The 13,102-nt window shown below is 47.5% G+C and overlaps 1 protein-coding gene across 1 annotated transcript in view; it reads right to left on the bottom strand.

Moving 5' to 3' along the window:
• Window positions 1-6,278: 6,278 nt before the first annotated feature.
• Window positions 6,279-13,102, bottom strand: part of LRRC4B (leucine rich repeat containing 4B) — a 7,696-nt gene continuing 872 nt past the window's right edge. The window contains exon 2 of the mRNA XM_077789821.1: window positions 6,279-9,343. Within this exon, the coding sequence (XP_077645947.1) occupies window positions 7,581-9,343 (1,763 nt within the window). The 3' untranslated portion in view covers window positions 6,279-7,580. The remainder of the gene's footprint in view (window positions 9,344-13,102) is intronic.

Genomic DNA, 13,102 nt, shown 5'->3' on the forward strand with positions numbered 1-13,102 from the left:
AGGGCGGGGCTTAGGAAAAGGGGCGGGGCTTGATAAAACGAGGGCGTGGCCTGGAAAAAGGGGGCGGGGCTTGGGGAAAATGAGGGCGGGGTTTACTAAAAGAGGCGGGGCTTGAGAAAATGAGGGCGGGGCCTGGCGAGTCCATTTTTTTCGGGGGGGTCGCACCCTTGTAGGTCAAATTTTTTGGGGGTCCTTAATTTTTGGCAGGTTCCATTTTTGTTTTGGGGGGCGTCGCACCGTTGAGACCCCCAAATTTGGGGGAGGGGCCCCCAATTTTTGGGCGATTCCATTTTTATTTTTTGGAGGGGTCGCAACTTTGGGACCCCAAATTTTTGGGGGGGTTGCCTAATTTTGGGCGGTTCCATTTTTCTTTTGGGGGGAGTTGCGCATTTGGGATCCTATTTTTTGGGGGCGGGGGGGTCCCCAAATTTTGGGCGATTCCATTTTTATTTTGGGGGGTCGCTACTTTAGGGCCCCCAAATATTGGGGGACTGCCAAATCTTGGGCGATTCCATTTTTAATTTTGGGGGGAGTTGCGCATTTGATATCCTAAGTTTTGGGTGGAGTACCCAAATTTGGGGCAATTCCATTTTAATTTTGGGGCGATTCCATTTTTATTTTGGGAGGGGGCACTAAATTTTGGATGATTCCATTTTGTTTTTGTGAGGGGTTGCGCATTTGGGGACCCCATTTTTGGGGAGGGGTCCTCAAATTTTTGGCAATTCCATTTTTATTTTGAGGGGGGTCGCACCTTTTGGACCCTCAAATTTTGGGGGGGGGTCCCCAAATCTAGGGCGATTCCATTTCTATTTGGGGGAATCGCGCCTTTGGGACCCCATTTTTGGGTGGGGATCCCCAAATTTTGGAAGGCTCCATTTTTGGGGGAGGGGTCGCACTTTTGGGACCCCAAATTTGGGGAGGGTCCTTTTTTTGAGGGGCGTCGCTCCCTTGGGTCTCTTTAATGGGGGAGGGTCCCAAATTTGGGGGAGATCCCTCTTTTGGGGGGGGTCGCACCCTTAGGACCCCAAATTTTGGGGGTGTAACTTTTTTTGGGGGGGTCACACCCTTGAGAACCCCAAATTTTTTGGGGGGTCACTTCTTTGGGGGGTCACACCTTTGGGACCCCAAATGTTGGGGGGGTCCATTTTTGGGGGGGGTCCCATCTTAGGGACGCCAAATTTTGGGGATGGGTCCCTTTATTGGAGGGGTCACACCCTTAGCACCCCGAATTTTTTGGCGGGGTCCCTTTTTTTGGAGGGGGTCACACCCATGGGACCCCCAGATTTTGGAGGGCGGGGTCCCTTTTTGGTAGGTGACAGCTTTGGGAGCCCAAATTTTGGGGGGGGGTCCCCATTTTTGGGGTCCTTCCCCCTCCCCATTCCCATTTTCCCGGAGGGGGCCGCGATTCCCGCTCCCGCCGCTGTTCCCGTTGCCATGGCAACCGCCATTCCCCCGAGGCGCCCCTCCCTCCGCGCCGCGGGTCCCGTTACCATGGAAACCTCACCGCCCGCTGTTCCCATGGCTGCGCCCCCTCCCCACGCGCTGCTGTCGCCATGGCAACGCCGCCGTCCCAGTCCCCTCCCCCCGCGCTGTTCCCATGGCAACGGGAACAGCGGAGGGAGGGGAGTCCCCCCCCCCCGGGACCTGGCGGGGTTTTGGGGTTTTTTTGGGGGATTTTGGGGCATTTTTGGGGTTTTCTTTTAGCGGATTTTGAGGCATTTTTGGTTGTTTATTTATTTTTTTTTTAATCACGAGGGATTCTGGCGCTTTTGGGGTATTTTTGGTGTGTTTCGGGGTGGTTTTGGGGGATTTTTTTGGGTAATTTTTTTTGATGTTGGGGTGTTTTTAGGGGCGATTTTGGGATATTTTGGGGTGGGTTTGGGATATTTGGGGGAATTTTGGTGGTTTGGGTTATTTTAGGTGGTTTTGGGGCGATTTTGGTCTGTTTTAGGGGAAATTTTAGGATATTTTGGGGCTATTTTAGATTGTTTTGCTGATTTGAGGTTTTTTAGGTGGTTTTGGAGGTGTTTTTAGGGCGTTTTGGGGGTTTTTAAAGCGGATTTTGGGGTTTTTTTTTGAGAATTTGGGCGGACTCTCGTGGTTTTGGGGCCTTTTGGGATATTTCTGGGGTATTTTGGGTGGCTTTTGAGGAGTTTTGGAGATTTTTTAGGTTATTCGAGAGAATTTTGGGGTATTTTAGGGGCGATTTTAGGATATTTTGGGGTAAGTTTGGGGGATTTTGGGGAATTTTGTAGTTTTGGGGCATTTTTAGGACTTTTGGGGGCATTTTTGGGGGCGGTTTTTGGGGTTCTGATAATTTTTAGGGTTTTTTGGGGGTATTTTGAGGGTAATTTGGTGTAGTTCTAATGAGGTTTTTGGTGTAATTTTGGGATATTTTAGGTGTGGCTTTTGGGGATTTTTTGGGGGGTAATTTGGGATTGTTTTGGGGTTTTTTTTGCATTTTGGGGGGTATTTTTAGGGTATTTTTGGGGTCGTTTTGGTGAGGGGTGAAGGGTTTTTTGGGCAGCATTTTGGGGCATTTTGAGGGGAATTTTGGGGGTAATTTGGGGTATTTTTGGTGTCGTTTTTGGAGTATCTTCTGGTGTGGTTTTTGGCATTTTGGGGGTAATTCTGGGCATATTTTTGGTGTGGGTTTCGGAGTCTTTTGGAGTATTTTTGGAGGTGATTTGGGCGTATTTTTTGAGGTGGTTTTGGGGTATTTTTGGGGTGGTTTGGGGGCATTTTTGGAGTGTTCTTGACCACGTCAATGGAATCCAAGTCCAGGGTTATTCACACCCAAAAATCACCCCAAAATCGCCAAAACACCCCAAAAACCATCCCAAAATCATCCCAACCCCTCTGACCCTCCCAGCCCCAAATCAGCTCCGGTACCACCCCAATCCCACACCTGAAATGCTCCAAAATCACCCAAAAACACCCTAAAAACACCCGAACACACCCAAAACCACGCTAAAACACCCCAAACCACCCAAAACCCACCAAAAAAAATATCCAAAATCCAACCAAACCATGTTAAAACCACTCAAGCCCAACGCAAACCACCCTAAAAATGCCCCAAACCACTTTAAAATCACCCAAAATGACCCAAAACCACCCTTAAAACACGTAAAACCCACCCAAAACCAACCTAAACCAGTCTAAACCACCCTAAAAACCCCCAAAAGCAACCCAAAATCACCCAAAATGACCCAAAACCCACGCAAAACCACCCAAAATACTCAAAACCCACCTAAAACCACCCAAAAAGACCCAAAACCGACGCAAAACCATCCAAAATCACCCAAAACCAACCCAAAATCACCCAAAATTAACCAAAACCCACCCCAAAGCATCCAGTCACCCAAAATTACTCAAACCCAGCCAAACCACCTTAAAAACACCCAAAATCACCCAAAACCAACCCCAAAACCACCCAAAAGCACCCAAAAACCAAACCAAATGACCCCAAACCACCCAAATCCAACCCTAAAAATCGAAAACCGACCCAAAACCACCCAAAACCAACCCCAAACCTGACCAAACCACCCTAAAACCACCCAAAAAATCCCACAGCAACCCAAATCAAATCTAAACGACCCTTAAACCATCCCAAAACCACCCCAAATCCACCCAAAACCATCCAAAATCTCCCAAAACCACCCCAAACCATCCAAAATCACCCAAAATTACCCAAAACCCACCCAAAAACATCCAAACCAACCCCAACCCCCCCAAAACCAACCCCAAACCACCCCAAAACCCACCCTAAACCTCCCAAAACCACCCCAAAACCACCCAAAAATCAACCCCAAACCCCCCCAAAACCCGCACCAAACCCCCAAATCCCACCCCAAAACCACCCAAATCCCACCCCAAACCTCCCTAAAACCCCCCTAAACCCCCCCTCAATCCCACCCCAAACCCCCCAAATCCCACCCAAAACCTCCCAAACCCCCCAAATTCCACCCCAAACCCCCCAAAATCCCACCCAAAGCCCCCAAAATCCCACCCGAAATCCCCCAAATCCCACCCCAATTCCCCCCCCATCCCCCTAAAACCACCCCAATCCCCCCAAATCCCCCCCTAAATCGCCCTAAAACAACCCCAAACCACCAAACCCCCCAAACCCACCCAAATCCCCCCCAAACCCCACCCCAATTCCCCCAAATCCCACCCAAAACCTCCCAAACCCCCCAAATTCCACCCCAAATCCCCCAAATCTCACCCCAAACCCCCCAAACCCCCCAAATCCCCCAAACCCCCCAAAACCCAACCCCCAAACCCCCCTGAAACCCCTCAAACCCTTCCCAAACCCCCCAAAATCCCCCCCAAACCCCCCAAACCCCACAAATCCCCCAAACCCCCCAAATCCCACCCCAAACACCCCTGAACCCACCCCAACCCCCCCCAGACCCCCCAAAATCCCCCCCAAACCCTTCCCCAAACCCCCCAAACCCCCCCAAACCCCCCAAAATCCCCCCCAAATCCCCCCAAACCCCCAAAATCCCCCCCAAATCCCCCAAATCTCGCCCCAAACCCCCCCAACCCTCCCAAACCCCACCCCAAACCCCCAAACCCCACCCCAAATCCCCCCCAAACCCACCAAAATTCTGCCCCAAACCCCCCAAATCCCCCCCAAATCCCCCCCAAACCCCCAAAATCCCTCCCCAAATCCCCCAAATCCCACCCCAAACCCCCAAACCCCATCCCAAATCCCCCCAGACCCCCCAAAATCCCCCCCAAACCCCCCCAAACCCCCCAAACCCCCCAGCCCCGGCCGGCGCCGCTGGAAACAGCCGCGGGGTTTTTATTAAAGTAGGAAAGTTTCGCTTTTTTCTTTTTCGGCCGCGGCGAATTAAAAAATCCCCCCCCGGCCCCTCCCCCACCCTCCCCTCCCCCACCCCTCCCCCCCCCTTTGCACTTCGCCTCCCCTCCCCCACCCCCAATTTTGGGGGTCCCCCCCCCCCCATTTTTGGGGTCAAATTTGGGGTTTTGGGGTCCAATTTTGGGGGAGTTCGGGGCTCAATTTGGGGTTTTTGGGGCCAATTTTTGGGGCTGGGGGCGTTTCTTGAATGGGGGGGAGGGTTTGGGGGGGTCCCCGCCCCCCATTTTTTTGGGGGGTTTCCCCTCATTTCGGGGGGTTCCCCCCCATTTATCTTCTTTTGGGGGGGGGCCCCAAACCCCCAATTTTTGGGGGGCTGAAAATTTTAATTTTGGGGGGGGAGGGGGTGTCCCGAACGAAAATTTTGGGGGGGGGGTCCCATCTTATTTTGGGGGGGTCCCCACGTTCCCCCCCTATTTTTGGGGGGGTCAACTCCGAGTCCGCAGGTGGGGGGGGGTCCCGCACCCCAAATTTTTTTTGGGGGGGGGTTCAGCTCCAAGTCCGTGGTTTTTGGGGGGGGGGAGGTCGCACCCCCCCCCCATTTTTGGGGGGCTCCTCTTCAGCTCCGCAGGTGAGGGGGGGTCCCGCACCCCAAATTTTTTGGGGGGTTCAGCAACAGTTCCAAAGTTCGGGGGGTCCCGCACCCCCAATTTTTTTTTTTTTGGGGTGGGGTCAGCTCCAGGTCCATGGTTTTGGGGGGGTCCCACCCCCATTTTTGGGGGGTTCCCCACATTTTTGGGGGTCTTCATCTCCAAGTCCAAAGTTCGATGATTTTCGGGGGGGTCCTCCCTAATTTTTGTGGGGTTCCCCCATTTTTTGGGGGGGTTCCCCCTAATTTTTTGGGGTTTTTCAGCCCATCCAACACTGATTAAAAAGGGGGGTCCCCAATTTTTGGGGGGTTTCCTCCACGTCTGCAGTCCGGGGGGGGGTCCCCTAAATTTTTTTGGGGTTTCCTAATTTTTTTTGGGGGGTTTCCACCACATTTTTTAGGGTTCCCACCTAATTTTTTAGGGTTTTCCCGATTTTTTGGGCGGGTTTTCCCATTTTTTGGGGGGATTTCCTTCACATTTTTTGGGGGGTTCCCCAAAATTTTGGGGGGTTTCCCCACCCTATTTTTTAGTGTTTCCTCCACAATTTTGGGGGGGATTTTTCTCTACAGTTTTGGGGGATTTTCCCCCAATTTTTTAGGGTTCCTCTGATATTTTTTAAGGTTTTCTCCATAATTTTCCCACCCATTTTCCCCGCATTTTTTTGGGGGTTTTCCTCCACATTTTTGGGATTTTTCCTCCTCTTTTCCAGGAATTTTTTCCCACATTTTTTTCTGAATATTTCCCATTTTTTTCGGGAGAGTTTCCCACATTTTTTAGGGACTTTCCTCTAAATTTTCAGGACTCTCCCCCCTCTTTTTTTGGGGATTTTCCCCCACAGTTTTTTTTTAGGAATTTCCCACAATTTTTTAGTAGTTTTTTTCCCCATTTTGGGGGGATTTTCCCCCACTTTTTTTTGGAGTCTCCCTCAGATTTTTTGGGGCGATTTTCCTCCACATTATTTAGGAATTTCCTCCAATTCTTTACGAGTCTCCCCCCCACATTTTTTAAAGAATTTTTCCCCCATTTTTTAGCATTTTATCCACATTTTTCAGGAGATTCTCCCACTGATTTTTTTAGGAGTTCACCCCACAATTTTTAGAGGATTTTCCCCCAATATTTTTTAGGAGTTTCCTCCATTTTTTCACAGTCTCCCCCCTCCCATTTTTAGGAATTTCCCCCATTTTTAGGAGTCTCCCCCACATTTTTTAGGGGATTTTCCTCCCCATTTTTAGGGATTTTCCTCCTCACTTTTAAGGATTTTTCTTCCTCATTTTTAGGGATTTTCCCTCCCCATTTAGATGGATTTTTCCTCCCCATTTTTAGGGACTTTTCCTCCCCATTTTTAGGGATTTTTCCTCCCTATTTTTAGGAGTCTCCCCCACATTTTTTAGGGGATTTTCCTCCTCATTTTTAGGGATTTTCCCCCCATTTATAGGGATTTTTCCTCCTCATTTTTAGGGATTTTCTTCCTCATTTTTAGGGATTTTCCTCCTCATTTTTAGGGATTTTTCCTCCCCATTTTTAGGGATTTTTCCTCCTCATTTTTAGGAGTCTCCCCCCGGCATTTTTTAGGGGATTTTCCTCCCCATTTTTAGGGATTTTTCCTCCCCATTTTTAGGGACTTTTCCTCCCCATTTTTAGGAATTTCCCCCCCATTTTTAGGGATTTTTCCTCCCCATTTTTAGGAGTCTCCCCCACATTTTTTAGGGGATTTTCCTCCTCATTTTTAGGGATTTTCCCCCCATTTATAGGGATTTTTCCTCCTCATTTTTAGGGATTTTCCTCCTCATTTTTAGGGATTTTCCTCCTCATTTTTAGGGATTTTCCTCCTCATTTTTAGGGATTTTCCGCCCCCATTTTTAGGGATTTTTCCTCCCCATTTTTAAACGCTTTCTCCCCACACCTCCCCAAGTCTCTCCCCCATTTCTCCACCTCCACCGCAAACCCCTTTGAGTCTCCCCCGCGTTTCTCCTCCTCCTCTCCCCCCAAAAAAAAAATCTCAATTTTTGTTTGTTTTTTTTCTTCCTTTCCGGGCGGATTTTCGGGGCGAGTTCCATGCCCCCCCCCAAAAAAAAAAAAAAAAAAAATAAAACCCCCCCTTCAGATCCTCAGATCTGCGTCTCCTGCACGTTCTCCTTGGAGGGGCTCTTGAAGAGCAGCGGCTCGTGCACCGAGTTGAGCAGCGGCGTCTTCCCGCAGCCCAGCGCCGCCGCCGGCCCGCCGTAGTGCGCGGCCAGCGCCGCGTACCTGTCCAGGTGCTCCCTCTCCAAGGCCGGCAGCGCCAGCCGGTTGTCCCCACCACCCGCGCCGGCGCCGCCGGGGCCGCCGGCGGGACCCCCGGCCAGCTCGTCCTCGACGTTGACGATCTCCACGGCGCGGGCGGGGCCGCCGCGGTGCTTGTGGCGCTGGTGCTGCTTGCGGAGCTTGTAGAAGGCCACCAGCATGACGGCGGCCATGAAGGTGATGGCCACGAAGCAGCCGATGATGATCTTGGTGGTCTTCAAGACGTCGTCCAGATCCTGGAGGCCTCCGCCGGCCGCCGCGCCGGCCGCCGCCGCCGTGATGGGCACGGTGAAGGGTTTGCCGGTGGCGCGCGTGGCCGGGGCGGCCGTGGAGGCGCCGGCCGGTTCCCAGCCGGCCGCCGTGGGCGCGGCGGGGGTCTGGGGGGCTTGGTCGTCGCCGCCGGCGCCCTCGGTGGTCTCCACGGTGACGGTGGTGAAGTAGGTGTACCCGGTGGCGGCGGCGGCGGCGGCGGCGGCGGCGGCGGCCGCGGCGTCGGCGGCCGAGACGTTGAGCGTGGCGGTGGCCGTGGTGTTGCCGGCGGCGTTGGTGACCATGCAGGTGTACTGGCCGGTGTCCTGCACGGTGACGTTGGTGAAGTTGAGCGTGCCGTCGTGCAGCACCGAGATGCGCACGCGGTACGAGCCGTGCGTCATCAGCGTCCCGTTGGGCGTCAGCCAGTTGACCGACGTCATGGCCGTGCCCGTGCGGCACTTGAGCTCGGCCGCCATGCCCTCGGTGACGTTGAGGTCGGCCGGCGGCTCCACGATGACCGGCGCGTAGCAGGTGAAGTGGCCGGGCTCCAGCTCGCCCAGGTAGCGGCCGCGCAGCGCCGGCGGCGCGTGGCAGCGGGCGCAGCAGCTGGTGTTGCTGGGCACGGTCTCGCGCAGCCACCAGCTGAGCCACAGCACGTCGCAGTCGCAGCGCCAGGGGTTGTGGTGCAGGTGCACGCGCTCCAGCCGGTGCAGCGGCGCAAACAGGTCGTGCGGCAGCGAGGCCAGGTCGTTGTGCGCCAGGTTCAGCTCCTCCAGCGCCTTCAGGTCGTCGAAGGCGTTGCGCTCCACCGCCGCCACCCGCGCGTGCATCAGCCACAGCTTCCTCAGGCTGCCCAGCCCCTGGAAGGAGCCCGGCCGCACCCGGCCCAGGCGGTTCCCCGACAGCTCCAGCTCCTCCAGCCTCACCAGCGCCGTCAGGTTGGGGATCTCCTTGAGGTTGCACATGCCCAGGTTGAGGTAGCGCAGGTTGACCAAGCCCTCGAAGGCGGCCTCCGAGATGTACTCGAGGCGCTTGAGCTCGCCCAGGTCGAGGCGGCGCAGCGAGGGCACGCGGTTGAAGGCGTAGCTGGGGATGCTCTCGATGGGGTTGTTCCTCAGCCACAGCTCGCGCAGCTTGGACAGGTACTCGAAGGCCTGCGTGGGCACCGTGGTCAGGCGGTTGTCGAAGAGCTCCAGCGTGTTGAGGTTGGGCAGCCCGTTGAAGGCGCCCACCTCCACCTTGCGCACCAGGTTGCGGCTGAGCTGGAGGATCTCCAGGTGGCGCAGGTGCTTGAAGGTGTCGGTGCGGATCACCTGCGCGGGGAACGAACGGGGCGCTCGTCATTCGGGAGAAACACCAAAGATCGGGGGGGTTCGTTATTGTAATTAAGGAGAAGGACCAGAGATTGGGTGGTTTCGTAATTATAATTAAGGAGAACGACCAAAAATGGGTTGGTTTGGTAATTGAAATTAAGGAGACACACCAAAGGTTGGTTCATTTGGTAATTGAAATTGAGGAGAAACACCAAAGGTTGGTTCATTTGGTAATTGAAATTAAGGAGAAACACCAAAGATTGGGTGGTTTCGTAATTATAATTAAGGAGAACGACCAAAAATGGGTTGGTTCGGTAATTGAAATTAAGGAGACACACCAAAGGTTGGTTCATTTGGTCATTATAATTAAGGAGAACCATCAAAGATTGGTCGGTTTCATCATTGTAATTAAGGAGAAGGACCAAAGGTTGGTTCATTTGGTCATAATTAAGGAGAACCATCAAAGATTGGGTGGTTTCGTAATTATAATTAAGGAGAACGACCAAAAATGGGTTGGTTTGGTAATTGAAATTAAGGAGACACACCAAAGGTTGGTTCATTTGGTAATTGAAATTAAGGAGAAACACCAAAGGTTGGTTCATTTGGTCATTATAATTAAGGAGAACCATCAAAGATTGGTCGGTTTCATCATTGTAATTAAGGAGAAGGACCAAAGGTTGGTTCATTTGGTAATTATAATTAAGGAGAACCATCAAAGATTGGTTGGTTCAGTAATTGTAATTAAGAGAAACACCAAAGGTTGGTCGGTTTTGTAATTATAATTAAGGAGAACCATCAAAGATGGGTTGGTTCGGTAATTGAAATTAAGGAGAAACACCAAAGGTTGGTTCATTTGCTAATTATAATTAAGGAGGACCATCAAAGATGGGTCTGTTTCGTAATCATAATTAAGGAGAAACACCAAAGATTGGTTGGTTTGTTAATTGTAATTAAGGAGAACCATCAAAGACTGGTTGGTTCGGTAATTGTAATTAAGGAGAAGCACCAAGGATTGGTTGGTTCGGTAATTATAATTAAGGAGAAGCACCAAAGGTTGGTTGGTTTCATCATTGTAATTAAGGAGAAACACCAAAGATTGGTTGGTTCAGTAATTGTAATTAAGGAGAAGCACCAAAGGTTGGATCATTTGGTAATTATAATTAAGGAGAACTACCAAAGATTGGGTTGGTTTGGAAATTGTAATTAAGGAGAAGCAGCAAAGGTTGATTCATTTGGTGATTATAATTAAGGAGAACCATCAAAGTTGGGTCGGTTTCATAATCATAATTAAGGAGAAACACCAAAGATTGGTTGGTTTGTTAATTGTAATTAAGGAGAACCATCAAAGACTGGTTGGTTCGGTAATTGTAATTAAGGAGAAGCACCTAGGATTGGTTGGTTCCATCACTGTAATTAAGGAGAAGCACCAAAGATTGGTTGGTTTGGTAATTGAAATTAAGGAGACACACCAAAGGTTGGTTCATTTGGTAATTACAATTAAGAAGAACCATCAAAGATTGGTTGGTTTCATCATTGTAATTAAGGAGAAACACCAAGGATTGGTTGGTTCAGTAATTGTAATTAAGGAGAAGCACCAAAGGTTGGATCATTTGGTAATTATAATTAAGGAGAACCACCAAAGATTGGGTTGGTTTGGAAATTGTAATTAAGGAGAAGCAGCAAAGGTTGATTCATTTGGTGATTATAATTAAGGAGAACCATCAAAGATGGGTCGGTTTCATAATTATAATTAAAGAGAAACACCAAAGGTTGGTTGGTTTGTTAATTGTAATTAAGGAGAACCATCAAAGACTGGTTGGTTTTGTAATTATAATTAAGGAGAAACACCTACGTTTGGTTGCTTTGGTAATTTTAATTAAGGAGAAGCACGAAAGGAATGTTTTCTCGTTTGGAGAAGTTACCATAATATGGATAATAACAAATTAATAGTCCGGACCTCAGCGCACATTTCAAGACTTGAGCACCGACTTTAATACTTGAGCACGGAATTTAATACTCGAGCACGGAATTTAATACTCGAGCGCGGAATTTAATACTTTAGCTCAGAAATTAATACCTTAGCCCAGAGTTTATTACTTTAGCCCAGAGTTTAACACTTTAACACAGAATTTAACACCGAATTTATCACTTCAGGATGGGATTTGATACTTTAGTATGGAATTCAAGATTTTAGGACAGCCTTTAGCCCAGATTTCAATACTTTACCAATAATTTTAATACTTTAGCACCGACTTTATTCCTTGAGTGTGGAATTTAATACTCGAGCACGGAATTTAATACTTTAGCTCAGAAATTAATACCTTAGCCCAGAATTTAATACTTTAGCCCAAAGTTTAATACCTTAGCCCAAAGTTTAATACTTTAGCCCAGAATTTAGCACTGAATTTATTACTTAAGGATGGAATTTGATACTTCAGTATGAAATTCAAGATTTTAGGACGGCCTTTGGCCCAGATTTCAATGCTTTAGCAATAATTTTAATACTTTAGCACTGACTTTAATACTTAAGCGCAGAATTTAATACTCGAGCACGGAATTTAATACTTTAGCTCAGAAATTAATAGTTTAATACTTTAACACAGAGTTTAGCACCAAATTTATTACTTAAGGATTGAATTTGATACTTTAGTATGGAATTCAAGACTTTGGAACGGCCTTTGGCCCAGATTTCAATACTTTAGCAATAATTTTAATACTTTAGCACTGACTTTATTCCTTGAGTGTGGAATTTAATACTCGAGCACAGAATTTAATACTTTCGCTCCAAATTTAATACCTTAACATGGTTTAATACTTTAGCCCAGAATTTAACACCGAATTTATCACTTCAGGATGGGATTTGATACTTTAGTATGAAATTCAAGATTTTAGGATGGCCTTTGGCCCAGGTTTCAATACTTTAGCAATAATTTTAATACTTTAACACCGACTTTAATACTTGAGCACGGAATTTAATACTCAAGCACGGAATTTAATACTTTCACTCCGAATTTCATATTTTAGCACAGAATTGAATACTTTAGAACAGACTTTCATACTTTAGCTTAGAATTTAAAACTCCAGCACAGGATTTAATACTTGAGCACCAACTTTAATATTTTAACACAGAATTTAGCGCTGACTTTCATACCTCCGTTTGGAATTTAATACTTCAGCGCGAAATTTATCGCAAAATTTAATACTTCCGCTCGGAATTTAATACTTCAATTTGGAATTTAATACTTCAGCATGGAATTTAGTATGGAATTTAATACTTCAGCTTGGAATTTAGCACAGGAGTTAATACTTCAGTTTGGAATTAATTAAAATTTAACATTTTTAGAGTATGGGAAATATCAAAAACATAAGAATGCAAAATATAAAATTAAAGGTATCAAAACCGTTAAAAACACAAAAATGCAGAAAATTAAAAAGATTAAAAAATATTTAAAATACTGAAAAGGTTAAAAATGTTAGCAAAATTAACAACATAAAAATGCCCACAATACTAAAATACAAAATATTAAGATTACTAAAAATAATATTTAAAATATTACAATATTAACAAAATTTAAATTATGGACAATACTAAAAATGCCAAAAATTTAAAAAAATAAAAAACATTTATAACATTTTTAATATGAACAACATGAACAATATTAACAATAAGAAAAATATAAAAATAATAAAAATCTTATAAATTCAAAAATATTAAAATATTGTTAAAATGAACAATATTTTAATACTGTTAATATTGTTTATTAATCTTAAGTATAGATGTA

Source organism: Lonchura striata, chromosome 38, assembly GCF_046129695.1.
Source record: "Lonchura striata isolate bLonStr1 chromosome 38, bLonStr1.mat, whole genome shotgun sequence".
In the NCBI taxonomy this organism is placed as follows: Eukaryota; Metazoa; Chordata; class Aves; order Passeriformes; family Estrildidae; genus Lonchura; species Lonchura striata.